Raw genomic sequence first — 22,951 nt, 5'->3', positions numbered from 1 at the left:
TCTGACCCTTGCATTTATGGTGAACAATTCCCATGCCTCTTCATCCAGTCGTTAATAACTTACTGAGAATAGAAAACTCTTATTTTTTTTGTTGTCACAAATTTGTCTGGCTGTCTGACCAGGACAATGACATAACCAGGCTAGCCAACATTCTATTATGGATAATATTATACCAATAAATAATATATAATTTTATATATAAATAATAATATATTATTATATAATTAAAAAATTTAAAATTTAAAATAAACTACTATTTAAATATATAATAATATATTATTATTTATATATAAAATTATATATTATTTAAACATATAATTTTATTGTTTTATTATTATATTTGAATAGACAATGGATATTTGATCTTTGGGCCAAACGTACCGACAAAACTATTGTTTTTGTAAGGAGTTGGAGTTCTTTACATAATCGTGTATATATATATAAAAGCCAAACAAAACAAGAATAAACAACTATATAATGTGAAAAAAAGAAAAAACTATATAATGCTTAAATGTTCAATAAGCTGATGGAAAATTTACCGACGAAGATTAATATTAATTATAATTTTGATTTAATAAGATGAAAAATATGAAAACTCCAATAAAAATAAGTCAAACACAATGAGAAAGTTATTAATTGATGGACAGTATTAACGTGAACTTTAAAGTTTATAAGACTTTGATAGATTTAGTAATGTATTATATATTGGTTAGGTCCCCGTAACTTATATATAATAGTTTTACCTAATGAAAGTTATTATTAACAAATGTTTCATAAGCATGCTAGATCCTAAAATTGTAATTGATTTTATTTAGTTTATACAAAATGAATCTGAGATATGCTAACTTGAGTAACTAGAACAACTAAAACTAAAAGTGCACCTTCAAGTTGGGTCATGCATGACAAGACATTGGTCCCTCGATATTTTATTAAAAATAGTGCAATTCTTGTACTGGAATAAGAATTGGTTTTTCAAGTATTTCTATAACTTAAAAAAATTTCATTTTAGTGTTTTATAACTTATGGTTACACCCTAAAGTTATGATTGATTGATAAATTTTATTTAGTTTATATAAAATGAATCTGAGATATGCTAACCTTAGTAACGACAACAACTAAAACTAAAGGTGCACTTTCAAGTTGGGTCATGCATGACAAGACAACCGATCAATAGAGATAATGAACTTTATCCATTTTTTCATTCTTATTCCAGTACAAGAACTACACTATTTTTGAAAAAAACAAGGAGGGACCAATGCCTTCAATTGTTGAAGCAAAAACAAGATAAGACATGGACAGAAATGAAGTCCAAGAAAGGGTGATAAGGTGAAAAATATTAAAGATATTGAAAATATTAAAAATATAAATTAAAAATAAAAGAGAGAACACATGAATAATATAGTAGTCAAACATGTCTAGTGACATGACCTATTGACAAAACAAGTTAAGATGACATGCTTGTTCGAAGAATTGTGCGAAACAAGGGTTTAATTTACCGTAAGTTTACTAATATTGTTTTTAAAGTTAGTTTATTAGCATGTTAAACATACGACATCTAATTAAAATTTTTAAGAGTTCAATTTTAAATTATTTAATATTTAAAAAATTAAGTTTTAATGAGAGTAATTTTAGAAAAAAATTTATAAAATGTAATAAATAATTTTTAATTTTTTTTTAAAGAAAATTTTAATTTAGTTAAAGTTTATTAAAATTATTTCCTACTATCCTGGTTTCCTGTAAATAAACCTATAAAAAGGTAAGAGTTTTTGTAGTTCACTCATCCATTAATCAAAATATAAAATTCAGCTTAATCTTTTAAGATATTCATTGATATTGACAGTGATCCATCCACACATGGTCCTCGTTAGCCTGTGCTGACGATTTTATGATAATGTAGAATTATCTGTCTGAAAATGTTGCCATTTGTCATATATCATGGGACAGTTTGATTCACAAAACCGAATACTCGACCTGTTCTTTTCATAATAATAGAGAAGAAATTTTCCCATTAGAGAAGACAAGAAATCCTTGTAATCCGAGAGCGGGACAAAAACAGGAAAAGATTTCTTATGTGGAGACAAAAAATGAGATTAAAGTATTTGGCACGTTGTCATCTTTAGTAATTGTTGAGTTAGACGCTGAATTGTGTAAATATTACCCTCACTTTCCTCATCCAATCTTGCCAAATGGAGCTCCTAATCCCCTCCTCAATCCTTCTTACCTTTCTTATCATTATCTTCACGGTGCTGAAGGTAGGGAAAAGATCTAAAACCAACAATGGACCTTTAAATCTTCCTCCAGGGCCACGGAAATTGCCTTTCATTGGAAATCTTCACCAGCTTGCTGCTCTGGGATCTCTTCCTCACCGGGGACTTCGCCAGTTGGCTGAGATTTATGGCCCCTTTATGCATCTTCAGCTCGGAGAAATTTCTACCATTGTTGTTTCTTCGCCGGAGTTCGCTGAGCAAGTGATGAAAACTCACGATGCTGTTTTTGCTTCGAGGCCGTTTAACGAATTAACAAATATTGTGTCCTATGGCTACACTGATATAATCTTTTCTCCATATGGTGAATACTGGAGAAAATTAAGGAAAATCTGTACCATGGAGCTTTTAAGCTTGAAACGAGTCCAGTCTTTACAATCTTTAAGAGAAGAAGAGATGGCTAATCTCATCAATTCTATTGCTGCAAAAGCAGGATCAGTGATGAACTTCACTGAAGCAGTTTTTTCATCAACGTATGGGCTCACAGCGAGGGCAGCTTTTGGTAAGAAGTGCAAAGATCAAGAGAAATTCAAAGCGGTAATCAAGGAGATTTCACAGTTGCTAGCAGGTTTTCGTATTGCGGATCTGTTTCCTTCCATAAAATTTCTCCATTCGATCAGTGGGGTCAAGGCGAAAGTGGAGAAGCTGATGCAAGAATGTGATAGAATACTTGAAAAGATTGTAAATGAACATAAGATGGCTGACAGGAGTGAAGGAGATAACGATCTGGTTGATGTTCTCTTGAAGTTTCAGGAAGATGGTGATCCTCAGTTTTCCTTAACCACCGAGAACATCAAAGCAGTACTTTTTGTAAGTATTTTTAATTTTTAATAAAATTATGTATACCCAATTTGAGTATATAAATAGATACTTATTTAACGTATGTCATCAAGTAATTGAGTAATTCTAAATTAAAGATAAAACAATACCCAATTATATGATGACAAATCATATATGTATTCATTTATATACTCAAAAGTAAGTTCATATAACATTTTGCTTTTAAATTTTATAATTATCTACTAGTGTGTTTCTAAAATGCTTACAATTTTGAAATACCCCAAAACTGGTACGAAACATTTCGGAGGTGTTTTGGAAATATAAAAAACTTCAAAATACATTTGTTTCCCTGTTTTTTTTAATAGATTAAAAATCAATTTCACGTTTCACTCTCTTTCATAATTTTTGATAGAATATATTCTATATATTTGGTTTTTTATATTAGAATATATTTTGAATATATAATTTCTCATTATATGTTATTGTGTATTGATTGTATATTGATTAAAATTGATTTTGTTTTCTTGTGTATGATTTAAAAGATATGTATATATTCATGTTAAGTTCATACATTGAGAAATATACACAAAATTATTTCATTCAATTCTTCACGTGGTATCAGAGTAAATATCCTTTTACACCCCACAAGTTTAAAAACTAGTCATTTCACCTTTGAAATTAGGGTTTATTTTTGAGAACCTTCTTTTCACCCCCAAGGTATTTTATTTCCTTTTTTGACGGCCTTTTTGACAAGCATCGTGGGTTTTCTTCTTGGTTCTCTATTTTCCGATAGATCTCTCACCCATTCTCCTTGTTTTTCTAGCATTATTTGTCTTTTCTGGGTTGTTTGACATAGTTTCGGTTGATTTCTTTGTTTTCGGTAACCAATAGGTGTATTAGTGTGCTCCTTCTCAATTTCCAATAATCTACTATACTCTCTTTCGACAACGAACGATGCCTATCAAGTTCCAATAACTGAGTTTCTTTGTCGCTCATGGATTTCTTCTTCTTGGTTGATCACAGTCTTTTACATCTCTAGAGAAATATGCTACTGATCTTTTATCTCGTGTTAGTCTATGATATAATAAAACTATCTCCACTCCACTTGAAGCTAATGTCAAGTTTTCTCTTATAAAAGGAACAATGTTAAATGATCCCACTTTCTATAGATGATTGGTTGGCAGTCTTATCTGCCTAGCTACCACTTTACCAAACATTGTCTATATCTTTTATATTGTTAGTTAATTCATGTCTACTCCTCGTACTACTCACTTTGTGGCAATACTTTGTATCTTACAATATATCAAAAGTATTTTGTTCTATGGTCTTTATTTTTCTATTCAATCATCGCTTATGTTACGTACATATTTTGATATTGACTGGACTGTTGATCCTACGGATAGATGTTTCACTACTGGTTGTTGTTTCTTTCTAAGTGATTCTCTCATCTCGTGGCACAATAAGAAGCAAACTATTGTTTCTTGTTCAAGTACAGAAGCAGAGTATAAAGCATTTGCATACGCTACTTCTAAATTTCTCTAGTTAAGATGGTTGTTGCAAGATATGAGAGTCTTTTAATCAAATGCTACAAACATTTACTGTGATAATGTAATGTCATTCAAGTTGCTCATAATGATGTTTTTTTATGAGCACACTCAAAGGGACCCTTCATCTTGCTTCTGTCCCTTCTATTAATCAGATAACTAGCATCTTCACTAAAGCCTATCATCTGGGATGCTTCCATGATTTACATCACAAACTCAAGATAGCAAATTTTTTGCCTACTTGAGTTTGAGGGGGATATTGGAATATATTCTATATGTCTACTTTCCTATTTTAAAACATATTCTTAATATTTGATTTCTTATTATATATTATTATTATTGATTATGTATTGATTAAAATTGATTTTGTTTCCTTGCATATTCATGTACAATTCATACATGGAGAAATATACACAAAATTATTTCATTCAATTCTTCACAATTTCGAACAAACTTTGATTTCATCTCTTCTCCTCTTCGACATCTGATACTTCTCTTCTTTCCGGTGTGTTAAAACTCATTTTCTCTCCATTTTCGGCTTCTCCAACTATTGACAAATACTTGAAAAATTGATTTCATTAGACTTGATTTACACTATCTATTTGATTATCAGTGAATAGACCAAAATAGTTGAATGCAAACCTCATTATAGCACATCAAGATTATACCGTCTATGTTTGTACATATTTCAAGATTACTTACATATAAACCTCCACTACAGGACGTTTTCAGTGCTGGCAGTGACACATCTGCGACTCTAATGGAATGGGCAATGTCTGAGCTGATTAAAAACCCCAGAGTGATGAGAAAGGCACAAGCTGAGGTGAGGGAAGTTTTCAACAGAAAAGGGAAAGTAGATGAAACGGGCATCAGCGAAATGAAATACCTGAAGCTAGTAATCAAAGAGGCTCTCAGAATGCACCCAGCTGCTCCTTTATTAGTTCCAAGAGAAAGTAGTGAGCCCTGTGAGATCAATGGCTTAAACGTGCCAGCCAAAACCAAAGTGATGATCAACGCATGGGCGATTGCGAGGGATCCAAAGCATTGGATTGAGCCTGAGAGCTTCAATCCAGAGAGGTTCAGCGATGGCTCTCTTGACTATAGAGGAACCAATTTCGAATACATCCCATTTGGCGCAGGGAGGAGGATGTGCCCTGGAATTACATATGGGCTGGCTAATGTTGACTATCCTCTGGCATCTTTGCTGTACCATTTTGATTGGAAACTTGCAGGTGGAACGAGGGGGGAAGATTTGGAAATGGAAGAGCGGTTTGGTGTGACGGTTAGAAGAAAACATGATTTAAGAGTCATCCCGATTCCTTATCGGCCAGATACTGAATTGAAAGTTGCAGATTAATTTATTTTTAATTTGTTTTTCAAATAAGCCACAAACTGAGCGCTTCGGCGGGTGGCATGACAAGACGCAGTCTGTGGGCTTGGTGCGCTGTCCCGGATTCAATCTGGCACGGCGCACTGCCGTGTATATTTCCACTCTCCCTGGAAGAGCAAATCGATATAGCAAAATCACTGACTGCATCATGCATGTTCATAGTTTTGCTTTTTGTATATAAACCTTCTGCTATCCAGCACTGCACAAGTTCACTTCACTAGAAAATTTCTCGGGATACAAAGACATGAAGAACACAAGTTCTACTGTAGGTACCTTGTAATGAATACAACTCAATTTCAAGGCCTTGAAAATATCCTTTTCCGTGCCTTAATACAAGGAACCCACTCTCGCAACTTGTTCAAGGCAGTGTCCCATTGTTCAACATTCTCTTTTCTCCCTCTTTTTTTTTTTTTTTTTTATGTAAAAAACCAATCGTTTCTTCAAGGTTGAACTTTACCAAATAGATAAAATCTTGGATGATCAATCTCAAAAATACTGTATTAAATAAGTTAAAATTCCAACTTTGAAATATCTTCAAAAAGAATTTGTCTTTTCTATTGTAGCTAGCTAACCCCACAACCACGATAGCGAGTGGCAAACCCTTGCATTCTCTGGCAACTTCTCTCGCCAGTGGATCAATAGGTTCTGAAATAGCCAAGTCCGGCCACTTTCATCCAGACATTAATAACTCATTGGTCTGCCTGATAGTGCAGAGAATTGGAAACTCTTCTTTTTTTATATTATCACAAATTTGTTTGGCTGTGCTGACGAGAACGATGACATTTCCAGGCTAACAAACATTGATCTTTGGGCCATACATACCAACAGAACTATTCTCTTTGTTTTGTGTTACGTATAGAGTATCTTTACTTGATTTTTATTTTTATTTTTTATCCCAGCAAAAGCCAAACACAATATGAACAAACAACTGCATAATGTTAAATTTTCAATACGCTATCTTTACTAACGGGAGCAACTAAGATTAAAGGTGCACCTTTTAAGTAGGGTTAGATTACCGAGCTCGAATACTTTTTTACTCGAGTTCAATCCAAATTAAAAATGATCTAATTTAAGTTTGGTTTAAACCAAAATTCAGAATAATTTGAGTTCGGTTTAAATACAAAATGATTTAGTTCAATTAGGCTTGAGTTAAACTCAAATTCATAACTCAAATCAATAGTTTGAATTTGTGATTTGGTTTGACTTTATTTTATGATTTGAGTTTGTGACTCATATTCATGTCCCGAGTTTGTGGTTTTACCTAAATAATATATAAAATCTTTGATTTAAGTTATGAATTTAAATTAAATCGAACCATGAATTTGAACTACCAATTAAAATAATGAATTCGGATTAATCCAAACCATAAATTCGAATTAAATCGAGTTACAAATTTAAACTACTGATTCAAGCTATAAATTTGAGTTAAACTTTAAATGAATTAAATCAAACACCTTTTAACTTGAGTTCAGTTCGATTTTAAAAGTGAGTTGAATTTTCTCACTTAGATTCGGTTTCAATTGAAATCAAATAAATTTGAATAAAATTAAACCAAGCCAAATTGACTTTCAAGATTGAATTAACTCGTTTCGGATCCAACCGTGCTTTCAAATTAGGTTGCACATGACAAGATAACCTATTTATAAAGAGAATGATTTTACCTATTTTTTCATTCTTGTTGATTTTTAATGAAATAATGAGGGGACCAATGCCTTCAAGTGTAGAGGAAAAACAATGCCAAGACATAGAGGGAAGGGAGGTTAAAAGAAATCTAAGGTAAGAAGGAGAGGATGGGTGGAAAAACCTAAAAGCAGAATAAATAAGTATGACAACAGGGTGATAAGGTGAAATATTTAACGACGTTGAAGATATTGAAAACACGAGCCAAGGGTAAGAGAGACAACAGGTGGATGACATGTTACCCAAGGATGTAGAGTATCATGACCTAGTGACAAGACATGCTAGGATGACCTGCTTACATGGAGAATTATGTGAAGGAAAAGTTTAATTCAATTTAAGTTTACTAATGTTGTTTTTAGGGAAATTAATTAAAATAAACAAAATTTTAAGCATTTATACGTTTTTAGGTCACCTTAGAAAAGTTTTACCAAAATAAGTAAACCGTATTTTTTTTACCCTTTTTACCCTTATGTTGAAAAACCAAGAAAAAATATTTTTTCTGAGAATGTGCGTTGGTTTATAGTGGTTACGATGGTCGCTAGAGATTTTATACTGAAATCTTAAATATGTCGAATTATGTATATGAATATTTTTGAATGTTTCGAACGCTTAAAATGATGTAGTTTCGATGTTAATGGATGTCTGAAAGTGTAGCCGTTGAGAGACAAAAACGCGCAAAAAATAAACAGTGTCACACAAACTGCACAAATTGCGCAAACACTGTTCACACAGTGCAAATACTGTTCATATCACGTAAACACTGTTCACATCGCGCAAAAGTAGATGTCATAGTCTGTGAATAGGATTTTTGTGCGATTTTGCAAGCGGTTTACGTGGTGTGAACAGTGTTTGCGCGATTTGCACGGCACTGTAAATTTGTGCAGTTTGCGTGATACTGTTCACTTTTTGCGCTTTTGTCTCTCAACGGCTACACTTCCAGACACCCATTAACATCAAAACTACATCATTTTAAACGTTCAAAATATTCAAAAACATCCATATATATAATTTAACATATTTAAGGTTTCACTGTAAAATTCCTAACCACCATCGTAACCACCATAAACCGACGCACATTCTCAGAAAAAAATATTTTTAATAGGTTTTTCAACATAAGGGTAAAAATGGTAAAAAAAATACGGTTTGCTTATTTTTATAAAACTTTTATAAGGTGGCCTAAAAACGTATAAACGCTTAAAATTTTACTTATTTTAATTAATTACCCTTGTTTTTACTAGTGAGTTAAGTATTTAATATTTAATTAAAGTTTTATAAGTCTTGTTTTGAGTTTAGGAATATTTAAAAGGTTAAATTTTAATAGAAATAATTTGTATTTAAAAAAAAGTTATAAAATATGATAAAGAATTTTTATGATTTTTTGTCTAAGAAAGCTCAGTCTAGTTAAAATTTATTAAAAATATTTCCTTCGGCATTATGGTTTGAAATTAATTAAAATTTATATTCTAATTAAACTAATTTTTTTATGTGAACTTAATCTTGTTACAAGAAATAAACCTATACAAAAACCTGAGTTCTTGTAGTTCAATCATCCATTGTTCAAAAAGACGAAATTTAGATTATTCTATTAAATTTTGTATGCATATTGACATTGTTGTTTTGTTATCTTGTTATTTTTTTTTTGTTTTGTTGAATGATATCAATATTTTTTATCTCTATGATTGATATCACAATTCTAACTATGTTTATCTTATATTAAATATTCTTGGCCAAAAGACTTATTCCTACTCAAGGTATAGTGAAATTTAAACTTATACTTGTCAACTTTCAAAAACTTAAATACTTTACTTATCACTTAATTTCTATTAAAATTTTTTATTAGGGTTAAGGGTAAAACTATCATTTTTCTAAAAATATTTAAAAAATTATAATTTTATTTATTTTCTCCTAAGTTTTGAAAACTAATAATTTTCCTATAGCTTTAACTTTTTTAGTTTTAAAAAGTGGCTTCCCCTCCCCAAATCTAGTTTTCTTTCTTTTCTCTCTAACGACCATTTAAAGATGAGACAAAAAGATGTCTCTCATCTCTAATAGACGTCTTTGTCAAAGAAAAAACGTTCAAAACTGAAAAAATCAAGTCTGTCATAAAATTATTAGTTTTTAAAATAGAGAATATAATAAAATTATAATTTTTTAAATATTTTTAATAAAATATAATTTTACTTTTTGTTTTAATAAAAATTGAATAATAAATAAATATTTAAAATTTTAAAAATAGATGAACATAAGTTTGAAATTTTAGTATACCTTCCATGGGAATAAATCTTTTGGCTAATATTCTATTAACGAGGGAAAAAATCATTCAACATCATTCTTAGTTTGCGGTTTACAAATGTCAACAATTTGTACCGTGTAAGATATCCAAATAATTGACTTGGTTGTTCTAAACAGCACAAAAAAACATATAAAGATGCTCAAGAGAGCATCAAGTCAAGACAAAGAAAATCATTGAGATGGGCGAGGCACAAAGTTCAAAGGTCTATCCACAAATGGTAATGCCATCGTCCTTGACAGCACAAGCTGACGATCTTATGATATTGTAAAATAATGTTGCTTGAAAATGCTGCCAACTCTCTAGGAAAGTTGGCTCAGACCATGGGAGATCTCGAGAATATTTCAATAACGAAATACATTTAATAGTTAGAGATAGACAATTTGGCCATAAAATGGGGTATTCAACCCGTTCTTTCTCGAACGAAGAAGACAATAAAAACAGAAATGAGATGAAAACAAAAATAAATATATCTTTCATTTATTTTTTTATATATTTTTTAAATTTTTATATATTAAATTATTTTTAAAAATTTTAAATTATTATAAATATAATGTGATTATATAAATATTTTAGTTTTTTGACAAGATAGAGAGAGAAAAACGAGGACTTTTTTTATGAGAAAAGAAACAAAGATTTCTCATTATCCCTGTTTTAGAGATGTGTATAGATGAAAAGATTTCTCCTTTATAAACAGAAACGAGGATCAAGGTACTTAGTCTTAAGCTGTTGCCATCTCCAATAATTGTCCATTTAGAGGCTGAATTGTGTAATTTTCCTCTCACGTTCCTCTTCCAATCTTGCCAATATGGAGCTCCCATTCCCCTCCTCAATCCTTCTTACCTTTCTTATCTTTATTTTCATGGTGCTGAAGGTAGGAAAAAGAAATAAAACCAACAGTGGAACTTTAAATCTTCCTCCAGGGCCGCGGAAATTGCCTTTCATTGGAAATCTTCACCAGCTTGCCGCTCTGGGATCTCTTCCTCACCGGGGACTTCGACAGTTGGCCGAGATATATGGACCCTTTATGCATCTCCAGCTAGGAGAAATTTCTACCATTGTTGTTTCTTCGCCGGAGTTTGCTGAGCAAGTGATGAAAACCCATGATGCTGTTTTTGCTTACAGGCCGTATAACGAATTAGCAAATATTATGTCCTATTGCTACGCTGATATAATCTTTTCTCCATATGGTGAATACTGGAGAAAATTAAGGAAAATTTGTACCTTGGAGCTTTTAAGCTTGAAACGAGTCCAGTCTTTACAATCTTTAAGAGAAGAAGAGATGGCTAATCTCATCAATTCTATTACTGCAAAGGCAGGATCAGTGATGAACTTCACTGAAGAAGTTTTTTCATCAACATATGGGCTCACAGCGAGGGCAGCTTTTGGGAAGAAGTGCAAAGATCAAGAGAAATTCAAAGCGGCTACCAAGGAGATTTCACAGTTGCTAGCAGGTTTTCATATTGCGGATCTGTTTCCTTCCATCAAATTTCTCCATTCGATCAGTGGGGTCAAGGCAAAAATGGAGAAGCTGATGCAAGAATGTGATAGAATACTTGAAAAGATTGTGAATGAACATAAGATGGCTGATAGGAATGAAGGAGATATCGATCTGGTTGATGTTCTGTTGAAGTTTCAGGAAAATGGCGATCCTCAGTTTTCCTTAACCACCCAGAACGTCAAAGCAGTACTTTTTGTAAGTATTTTTTATTTTACAATTATCTCCCATTTCCAAAATAGCTCGAAACTATCACGAACCTTTTTGAGAGGCATTTCATAAATATAAAAAAATTTAAAAAGGCTTTTCAGGAAAGGTCTTATTTTTTAACTAATTAAAATTCGGTTTTATATTTTAATTTCTTTTACAAATTCAAATCCAATCTTTGATTTTGTCTTTTCTCCTCTTCAACATCTAAAACTTCATTATTCTCCGATGTATTAAAACTCAACTTTTTTCTATCTTCGGCTTCTTCAACTATCAGTAAACACCAGAAAAATTGACTTCATCAAATTTAATAAACACAATTTATTTAATTGTTAGTTAACATATTAAGTTGACGAGTGAACACCTTATTATAGCACTATTTTTTAAAAAGAAATACAGATTTATATATACATATATAAATAAATAAATATATATATATATATTTATAAAATTTGTCATTCATAATAAACCTCTATATTTTTTTTATATTTATATTAAAAAATAAGTTATAGTATTTTCGCGTTTTCGCATTTCAGTTCCCATACCAAGTAGATTATCTATATCAAATCTTTAAGAGTTCTATGGATAATCTGTCTCTATTAACCATGTTTAAAACCTAAAAATTATCTCTTCTAACTTTATATTTTCAAGATTACTCATATATAACCTCCACTGCAGGACGTTTTTAGTGCAGGCAGTGACACATCTGCAACTCTAATGGAATGGGCAATGTCTGAGCTGATAAAAAACCCAAGAGTGATGAGAAAGGCTCAGGCTGAGGTTAGGGAAGTTTTCAACAGAAAAGGGAAAGTTGATGAAACGGGCATGAGCGAAATGAAGTACCTGAAGCTAGTAATCAAAGAGACTCTCAGATTACACCCAGCTGCTCCTTTATTAGTTCCAAGAGAAAGTAGAGAGCCATGTGAGATCAATGGGTTCAACGTGCCAGCCAAAACCAAAGTGATGATCAACGCCTGGGCGATTGCAAGGGATCCAAAGTATTGGATGGAGCCTGAGAGCTTCAGTCCAGAGAGGTTCAGCGACGGCTTGCTGGACTATAGAGGAACAAATTTCGAATATATCCCATTTGGCGCAGGGAGGAGGATATGCCCAGGAATTATATACGGGCTGGCTAATGTTGAGTTTCCTCTGGCATCTTTGCTGTACCATTTTGATTGGAAACTTTCAGATGGAATGAGGGAGGAAGATTTGGAAATGGAAGAGAGATTTGGTGTGACAATTACAAGGAAACATGATTTAAGAGTCATCCCGATTCTTTATCAGCCAGAGACTAAAATGAAAGTTGCAGATTATAATTGACTTTTAATTTGTTTTCCTAGTGAGAGCAAGAAGTCGTTGTTATTCTATCTTGCAGGTTGAGTGAAAAAAAGTATCATGTATAATAATGTATGAGTTCAAGTTCCATTCTGTTCCGCCTGCAAAGGGGCAATTTGATGGAATTGCTCGTTAAAAAATAATAAAATTTAATTTGAATGAACTTTGAATTGACTCATTGTTTTATTTTAATATAAAATTAATGATCTATTGGTTAAAACTTGAAAGCTGGCTTTGCTAGCTGGGTGCGAAATTGTTGCTTAAATACACACAAATAAAATAAAAATAAAAGAAATGATTGAATATTATTTTTTCGTTAATTCAAAATTATTATATCATTTGATAATACATATCAAGTTTGAATCTATTTATGTACTTAAAGTGGGTATATTTCCATTCAGTAGATACATTGACACAATCTGAATTGTTGAGAAAACTGTTTCGGTGAAGTTATTTACTGATCCTGCTTTTGCAGCAATAAAATTGATGGGATAACACATCTCTTCTTCTCTCAAAGATTGTAAAGACTGGGCTCGTTTCAAGCCTAAAAGCAACAATGTTGAGATTTTCCTTAATTTTCTCCAGTATTGTTCACCATACGATGAAAAGACTAGATTAGTATAACCATAGGACACAATATTTGCGATTTCGTTATACGGCCTCGAAGCAAAAACAGCATCATGGGTTTTCATCACTTGCTCAGCAAACTCCGGTGAAGATACAACAATGGTAGAATTTCTCCGAGCTGGAGATGCATAAAGGGGCCATATATTTTGGCCAACTCTCGAAGTCCATGGTGAGGAAGAGATCCCTGAGCAGCAAGCTGGTGAAGATTTCCAATAAAAGGCAATTTCCGTGGCCCTGGTGGAAGATTTAAGGTTCCATTGTTGGTTTTAGATCTTTTTCCTACCTTCAGCACCATGAAAACAAAGATAAGAAAGGTAAGAAGGATTGAGAAGGTGACTGGGAGCTCCATATTGGCAGGATTGGAACAGGAAAGTGCGAGGAATATTACAGAATTCAGCCTCTAAATCAACAATTTTAAGTATTTCGTTGGCGAAATCTTTTTGAAATCTCCCATGATATAAGACAAGTTTCTTAGAGAGTTGGCAACATTTTTAAACAATATTATTGTACATTAACATAAAGTTTGCCAGCATGTGCGGATGGATCTTTGATCTTTGTGCCTCACCGCTCGCTGTTGTTTCTTTGTATTTGTATACTAGTTGAGTATCTAAAGGCACAAAAAGCTCCACCACCTTCATAGGGTCTTTTTATCTAGGTGCAGGTACTCGACATCTTCGTAGACATGTCATTATCATAGAGTCTCCGTCCCAGAAAGTGCCCAAATCGTTACATCTTTAAAGCAGGTCGGAACTTACGCAACAAGAAATTTCGCTGCCTTAGGACCATTATAGTTATGGCGGCCATTCACTGAGGCTTTGATCGCTGACTCCTTTGTCATTATGTCACCAACTTCCTTGACCTTTCGACAGTGGACAGGCTTCAGCCTCCATCAAGGATAGCTTGAGTGTTGACAAAAGGAATTTCATATATAAAAAAATTAAATTTAAATCTCATCCAATAATATTTTAATATTAAACTTTTGATTGACTATTCAATTGAATGCAAACTAAGGATGGCAACGGGGAGGGGATATCAATCCCAGTCCCTGTCCCCGTCCCCGTTACGGGGATTACAAAGAATCTCTGTCCTCTCCCCACGAAAGAAAATCTTCTTCTCATCCCCGCAGGAAAAAATCCCTTCCCCATACCCAAGTTAATAAATTTTAATTTCTCAATATTTTATGAATATACACTCTTCAATGGTGCATTATTAATAATTCTAATAATCAATAAATAAATTTTACGAAATTACAAAAGAGTACCTTTTTTATTAGAATGAAATTAATTAAACAAAAGTATATCGAAGAGATCTCACAACTTCTGTATAATGTTCCACTTTTTATATACAATATTTAAATCTTTCAAGCACATTTTCCTGTAATATAAAATAAAAGATTCATAATTAAATGTCCAAATCATTGTTTCATACATTGACATTGCCAATTCTATCACACTATGAAGTTTAAATAAATAAGAAAACAATTAGACAATATCTACTGGTAGCACTTTTAATGCGTTGAAAATCATCATAATCAGACATCGCCATTAGCAATAACTAGAATAGACAATGGTGCTACAACATCAGCAATCTCACTCCACTTAGCCAGATCCCTTGGCCTTTCTGCTACTTTTCTACAAAATTTTTCAAGAAAAATACACTTCACATTCATTTCAGATTCTTCCAATTCTCTGTAAAACAACACAAAATTCAAACAATTTCCATCGAAACGAAACAAAAAAGGAATAATAGGAAAAAGAAAATTTAATAAGAATTGAAAATTCAGATTGTTTTAAAAGAAATACAACTTAGGGTTTGAAAATTTTACCTTAATATTGAGAAATTTTAGTCTGTGCTTTGTTTTAGCTTTAGTTGGGAGAGGGAATGTGTGGTTGTGGAGAGGAAAATGGAAGCTTTGGCTGGGAGAGGGAGTGTGCGGTTGTAGAATGAAAAATGGAAGCTTTTGCTGGGAGAGGGAGTGAGTGGCTACAGAGTGAAAAATTGAAGGAAAAGGAGATTTAGGGTTAAAAGATGGGTGACAATTTTGTAATAAAAATTATTAAGGTTATAATTTTTAGTAAATATATTAATATATTAGATTTAGAGGAAAGGGGAGGGGAGGGGAGCGGTGGGGTAGGGACATATGTATCCCCGTCCCCAATTACGGAGATTTTTTTTGTCCCAATACCTACCCCTTTTCCTGTTTTAATTAGAGAATCTCCTCCTCGTTAGAGTCGGGGAGGGTCGGGACCCCTAAAATTGGGTCTAAATTGTCATCTCTAATACAAACAATAGCCGTTTTATATACAACATTAGCAGTAAAGGACAAAAGAACTAAGATGAAATAACAGGAGCTTTATAGATTATTTACACAACCAATTCAATTTCTGAAGTTTGTTAGAATAACATTATACAGTTGTTTGTTCTTCTTGTATTTTGCTTTTAATAGGATAAAAAATATAAAAATTATGTAAAGATACTCTTAACGAGAATAGTTCTGTCGGCAAATATGGCCAAAAGATCGAAGATCCATCATCCATCCACGCAAAATAGTAAAATGTTTATACAAAATGAATTGAGATATGCTGGCCTTAGTAACGACAACTAAAACTAAAGGTGTACTTCAACTTAGGTTATGCATGACAAGACATTGGTTCTTATTATTTTATTAAAACTAGTGCAGTCCTTATCTTGGAATAAGAATTGGTTTTCCAAGTATTTTTAAAACTTTAAATTTTTTCGATTTAATGTTTTATAACTTCTGGTTATATCCTAAAGTTAGGATTAATTGATTGATTTTATTTAGTTTATACAAAAATATAGTAGCCGAAGATACTTAGTGATATGAGCTAATGATAAAAGATGTTAAGATGGCATGTTTGTTGGGAGAGTTGTGTGAAAGAAAGGTTTAATTTAATGTTAACATACTAATGTTGTTGTTAAGTATTTGACATTTAATTAAAATTTATGAATATTTAAAAAGTTAGTTTAGAAAAAATTATAAAATATAATAAATAATTTTTAATTTATTTTTTCTAAAAAAACTTAATTTAATTCAAGTTTATTGAAATTATTTTCTACGATCCTAGTCTCCTATAGATAAACCTATAAAAAGGTTAGGGTTTTTGTAATTCAATCATCCATTAATCAAAACATAAAATTCAGTTTTCTCTTTTAAGATCTTCATTGACATTGGCAGACATTAATATTTGTTATTATTTTTTAATTATTAAATAATATTAATATTTTATATTTTTTTTTTAATAATATCACAACCATAATTACGTTTGTTATGCAATAAATAATCTTTTAATTGAGATTAAAAAAAAAATTCATTCAACATCATTCGTACTTCACAGATGAAAATTATTGGGACCAGTAGGCAACAAAACAAAGAAGATGATTGTGATCAGTGGGGCACAAAGATCAAAGATCCATCTACGCATGGTTCTTGTCAGCTTGTGCTGACGATTTTGTGATAATTGAAAACTCTGTTTGAAACTGTTGCCATTTGTCTCATATCATGGGAGATCTTCAAAATATTTCATTAATGAAACCCACGTGATGGATGGACAATTTGACCCGATACTTGACTTGCTCAGACTTTTCTGTACAAGGGAGAAATTGTCTACTAAAGATGAAAACCAGAGTAGGAATTTAAAATCATCGTAATCAAAGATGAAGTGAGATAAATATCTCTGATTTATCATTTTTCTTATATATTTTATAATTTATTTTTAATTAAATTATTATAAATATATCTTTATTATGTAAATATTTTATTATTTTTTTGTAAAAGGAAGAGAAAAATATATGAAGAATTTTCCCACAAAAGAAGACAAAGGTTCCTTATAATTCTTGTACTGGAGGCAGGACGAAAACGGAAAAAAGAGAAAAAGATTTATTCAATGGGGACAAAAAATGAGATTAAAGTATTTGATGCGTTGTCCATCTCCAGCAGTTGTTGAGTTAAAGGCTGAATTGTGTAATATTCCTCTCACTTTAACTCTTCCAACCTTGCTTGCCAAATGGAGTTCCCAATCCCCTCCTCAATTCTTCCCTCAGTCCTTCTTACCTTTCTTATCATTATCTTCACGGTGCTGAAGGTAGGGAAAAGATCTAAAACCAACAATGGAGCTTTAAATCTTCCTCCAGGGCCACGGAAATTGCCTTTCATTGGAAATCTTCACCAGCTTGCCGCTCTGGGATCTCTTCCTCACCGGGGACTTCGCCAGTTGGCTGAGATATATGGCCCCTTTATGCATCTCCAGCTCGGAGAAATTTCTACCATTGTTGTTTCTTCGCCGGAGTTCGCTGAGCAAGTGATGAAAACTCACGATGCTGTTTTTGCTTCGAGGCCTTTTAACGAATTAGCAAATATTATGTCCTATGGCTACACTGATATAATCTTTTCTCCATATGGTGAATACTGGAGAAAATTAAGGAAAATCTGTACCTTGGAGCTTTTAAGCTTGAAACGAGTCCAGTCTTTACAATCTTTAAGAGAAGAAGAGATGGCTAATCTCATCAATTCTATTGCTGCAAAAGCAGGATCAGTGATGAACTTCACTGAAGCAGTTTTTTCATCAACATATGGGCTCACAGCGAGGGCAGCTTTTGGGAAGAAGTGCAAAGATCAAGAGAAATTCAAAGCGGCTATCAAGGAGGTTTCACAGTTGCTAGCGGGTTTTCATATTGCGGATCTGTTTCCTTCCATCAGATTTCTCTATTCGATCAGTGGGGTCAAGGCAAAAATGGAGAAGCTGATGCAGGAATGTGATAGAATTCTTGAAAAGATTGTGAATGAACATAAGATGGCTGACAGGAGTGAAGGAGATAAGGATCTGGTTGATGTTCTCTTGAAGTTTCAGGAAAATGGCGATCCTCAGTTTTCTTTAACCACCCAGAACGTCAAAGCAGTACTTTTTGTAAGTATTTTTTATTTTACAATCATCTTCCATTTCCTAAATGCCCTGAAACTGGCACGAAACCTTCCAGAGACATTTCAAAAATATAAAAAATTCAAAACGCCTTCATGAAAAAGATTTCTTTTTTTAATTGATTTTGTGTTTACTCTCCTTTACAAATTCAAACGTAGACTCTGATTTCTTCTCCTTTTCTCTACAACATTTAAAACTTTGCTTATATTTGATGTATTAAAACTCATCTTTTCTCCATCTTCGACTTATCCAGCCATTAACAAATATTAAAAAATTTGGCTCATTATGTTTGATATACACTATTTATTTATTTGATTGTTAGTTGATAGACTAAATTAACCTAACGAACACTTTATTGTAACACTATTTTTTAAAGAGAAATATATTTATTTATTTATTTATAAAATTTAATATTTATGAGAAACCCCTATATTTTTTCGTATTCATTCTCAAAAATAAGTTTTAGTATTTTAGTGTTTTTCACATTTCAGTTTCCATGTTAAGTAGATTATCTATATCAAATCCTTAAGAGTTCTATGGATAATCTATCTCTATCAACCATGTTTAAAACCTGAAAATTATCTCTTCGAACTTAATATTTTTAAGATTATATAACCCTCCACTGCAGGACGTTTTCAGTGCAGGCAGTGACACATCTGCAACTCTAATGGAATGGGCAATGTCTGAGCTTATAAAAAACCCAAGAGTGATGAGAAAGGCTCAAGCTGAGGTGAGGGCAGTTTTCAACAGAAAAGGGAAAGTCGATGGAACGAGCATGAGCGAAATGAAGTACCTGAAGCTAGTAATCAAAGAGACTCTCAGATTACACCCAGCTGCTCCTTTATTAATTCCAAGAGAAAGTAGAGAGCCATGTGAGATCAATGGGTTCAACGTGCCAGCCAAAACCAAAGTGATGATCAACGCCTGGGCAATTGCAAGGGATCCAAAGTATTGGATGGAGCCTGAGAGCTTCAATCCAGAGAGGTTCAGCGATAGCTCCCTTGACTATAGAGGAACAAATTTCGAATATATCCCATTTGGCGCAGGGAGGAGGATGTGCCCAGGAATTACATACGGGCTAGCTAATGTTGAGTTTCCTTTGGCATCTTTGCTGTACCATTTTGATTGGAAACTTGCAGGTGGAATGAAGGAGGAAGATTTGGAAATGGAAGAGAGATTTGGTGTGACAATTACAAGGAAACATGATTTAAGAGTCATCCCGATCCTTTATCAGCCAGAGACTGAAATGAAAGTTGCAGATTATAATTGACTTTTAACTTGCTTTCCTAGTGAGAGTAAGAAGTCATTGTTATTCTATCTTGCAGCTTGAGTTAAAAAAAGTATCATGTATAATAAGATATGAGTTCAAGTCTCATTCTGCTCCGCCTGGGACAATTTGGTAGAATTCCTCGGTGAAAAAAATATTAAAGTTTAATTTGACTGAACTTTGAATTGATTCATTGTTTTATTTTAATATAAACTTAATAATCTATCGGTTAAAACTTGAAAGCTGGCTTTGCTACCTGGTTATGAAGTTGTTGCTTAAATACACAAAAAATAAGAATAATGATATGGCTATTTATTTTTGTGTATTCATATAATATGTCATTATGTGATTGAATGTTATTTTATCATTATTTAAAATCACCTCATCACATGATAACATATATCAAATGCATACTTATTTGTATACTTAAAGTGGAAGCGTATATTTTTATAGAAAAAATCCTTTTCTATTTAGATGAAGCTCATTAAATATTGGGATATTAAATTTTTTACCTTAATTTGTGTCAACTTATACATTTATACCACACTTTTCACATCCTAAATATTTTTGCCACTTTATATATTGGAATACCTAAATTATCCTTTATCTTTAACCTTGAGAAACCAGATAAAGATTATATTATTATTTCTTTCTTTTTATGCATTACAGAGATAAAATATGTATAGATATTTGGTATCAATATTTGAAATAAGATTTATATATATATGTTAAATAAGATCAAGTGAATTTAAAAATTTTGGAGTTTAAATTTTTTTATATTAAATTTAGAAAATTTTAAACTCAATTGATTTTATCTCCCTAAATTCTAGTTGGTGTTAATCTGATATTGAAGTAACACATAGAAAAATAATCCAATAAGCGACCTGTGAAGAACATGCAGTGAAGGTCTTGGCGTAAGATATAAAACATCGAATATTACATAGAATCTTACAGAGATTGTATAGAATATGAATATAATGCAATGTATTCAACAAGCAAAAAATTGTCAGAATATCATTTTTCTTAGAAGATTTTTTTCTATTTCTTTCACTTTTCAATGATATAGTACAATGATTATATATAAGAATTGATAACGCTATTCTTGGTTTTACAAATTTCATGGCTATAATTACAGGCAGCCATAGAAGGAAAAAAAATCTCTCATTTAAGGTTCATTCTAAAATGGCCTCCAATCTCCTCTGATTTCTCTCTTGATGACAACTCATGCCAACACTCCCTCTTAAGTTGATGCATACATATCTCTAATGCACAACTTGTCAAGTGAGTTGTGAAAATCCTTGTTCGAGACAGCCTTGGTAAGGATGTCTACTAGCTGGTCTTTGGACTTTACAAATATAAATTTGATGATCTTGGCTTCTAGATTCTCCTTAATAAAGTGTATGTCTACTTCTACATGCTTAGTCTTGTCGTATTGAATTGGGTTATGAGAGATGTCAATGGCAGCCTTATTATCACAGAAAAGATTCATCTCTGAAGTAGGCGCAAAACCAATCTCTGTTAGCAACAGCTTGAGCCAAAGAAGCTCACATAGTCCCTTGGCCATTCCGCAGAACTCTGCCTCAGCACTAGAGAGTGCTACCACTTTCTGTTTTTTACTTCTCCGTCTAACTAGATTTCCACCAACAAATGTGAAATAACCAGAGGTAGACCTTCTATCCGAGAGATTCCCTGCCCAATCTGTATCTGTGTAACCTTCAATCTTCAAATGATGGTTTTTTGAAAACATAATGCCCTTCCCAGGAGTGCCCTTCAAGTAGCGCAATATGTGAATTACAACATCCATATGGTCCTCACTTGGGGAGTGCATAAACTAACTAACTACGCTCACAGCATAAGTAATGTCAGGTCGAGTATGAGAAAGATAAATTAGCTTGCCAACTAGCCTCTGATATCTTCTCTTATCTGTTGGTACTTGGTCTGAATATTCCTCTAGTTTGTGATTTTGTATCATCAAAGTGTACGTAGGCTTACATTCTAGCATTCCCACTTCAGATAGTAAGTCTAAAATATATTTCTGTTGTGAGAGGAATATGCCCCGATTAGACTTAACCACCTCTATTCCCAGGAAATATTTCAATCTCCTTAAGTTTTTCATCTCAAATTCAGCTGTTAACTTCTTTTGAAGCTGAGATATTTCTTCTGTATCATCCCTATAATTATCATATCGTCGACATATACTATCAATGTTGTTGTCTTGCCCATTCGATGCTTCAGAAAAAAAGTATGGTCCGAGTTACTTTAGTGGAAGTCGTACTTCTTCATTGCCAAGCTAAATCTTCCAAACCATGCTCTAGGGGATTGTTTTAATCCATGAAGAGCTCGCTGCAATTTACACACCATTTGTGGTTTTAAGGAGATCGTATAACTTGGTGGAACCTCCATGTATACCTTTTCCTCTAGATTACCATTGAGAAAGACATTTTTTACATCAAATTGATGTAATGACCAATCTAAGTTTGCCGCAAATGACAATAAGACTCTGACTGTGTTAAGCTTGGCCACCGATGAGAATGTCTCCTGATAATCTACTCCATAAGTTTGCGTGTATCCCTTAGCTACCAGTCTAGCTTTATACCGTTCAACAGTTCTGTCGGCCTTGTATTTGATAGAAAATACCCATTTGCATCCTACTGTTTTTGCTCCTTCCGATAATGGAACTAAAGTCCATGTCTTATTTTTTAGCAGTGCTTCCATTTCCTCTTCTATTGCTGGAGTCCACTTTGGATCCATTAAGGCTTCATCAATACTAGTGGGAATATGATGGGAGGATACTTCACGGATAAAGTTCCTAAAAGGCCCAGACAGGTTCTTTGTGGACACATAGTTTGCAATTGGATATCTTAACCTTTTCTTCTCACCTCAGGGGAGTATTTGTTTCGTGGTTTGCCTCGGTTACGCCTGAAAGGTAAGTTATAACTAGAAGAAATATCCATGTTATCATTTTGAAGAGTAATATTAGAACTTACCACAGGAACATTCTCAAGAGTTGGGTCTATAGGTACTACAAAGGGGGGAGAGTGAGGTACTTCAAATTTTGCTTCTGGTTGTTCTGTTTCCATTTCAGGTGTTGTATTTTCAATTCTGGGAATACCTGCAGCTTCATCTCTTAGA

At 32.8% G+C, this 22,951-nt stretch overlaps 3 protein-coding genes across 3 annotated transcripts; all 3 read left to right on the top strand.

Moving 5' to 3' along the window:
* Window positions 1-2,151: 2,151 nt before the first annotated feature.
* LOC123202112 (cytochrome P450 71D11-like) lies at window positions 2,152-6,124 on the top strand. The gene is made up of 2 exons (XM_044617861.1): window positions 2,152-3,074; window positions 5,310-6,124. Exons 1-2 carry the CDS (start codon window positions 2,187-2,189, stop codon window positions 5,943-5,945), a joined length of 1,524 nt encoding a protein of 507 aa, XP_044473796.1. The 5' UTR covers window positions 2,152-2,186; the 3' UTR covers window positions 5,946-6,124.
* A 4,464-nt stretch (window positions 6,125-10,588) lies between these two features.
* Window positions 10,589-13,151, top strand: LOC123202111 (cytochrome P450 71D11-like). Its single transcript, XM_044617860.1, has 2 exons — window positions 10,589-11,644; window positions 12,332-13,151. The coding sequence occupies exons 1-2, from the start codon at window positions 10,757-10,759 to the stop codon at window positions 12,971-12,973; spliced, it is 1,530 nt and encodes a 509-aa protein (XP_044473795.1). The 5' UTR covers window positions 10,589-10,756; the 3' UTR covers window positions 12,974-13,151.
* A 4,416-nt stretch (window positions 13,152-17,567) lies between these two features.
* LOC123202110 (cytochrome P450 71D11-like) lies at window positions 17,568-19,997 on the top strand. Its single transcript, XM_044617859.1, has 2 exons — window positions 17,568-18,540; window positions 19,181-19,997. Exons 1-2 carry the CDS (start codon window positions 17,641-17,643, stop codon window positions 19,820-19,822), a joined length of 1,542 nt encoding a protein of 513 aa, XP_044473794.1. The 5' UTR covers window positions 17,568-17,640; the 3' UTR covers window positions 19,823-19,997.
* The last annotated feature ends 2,954 nt before the right edge of the window (window positions 19,998-22,951 follow it).

Source organism: Mangifera indica, chromosome 18 (assembly GCF_011075055.1).
Source record: "Mangifera indica cultivar Alphonso chromosome 18, CATAS_Mindica_2.1, whole genome shotgun sequence".
Classification (NCBI taxonomy): Eukaryota; Viridiplantae; Streptophyta; class Magnoliopsida; order Sapindales; family Anacardiaceae; genus Mangifera; species Mangifera indica.
This window is presented reverse-complemented; position numbering and strand designations above follow the sequence as displayed.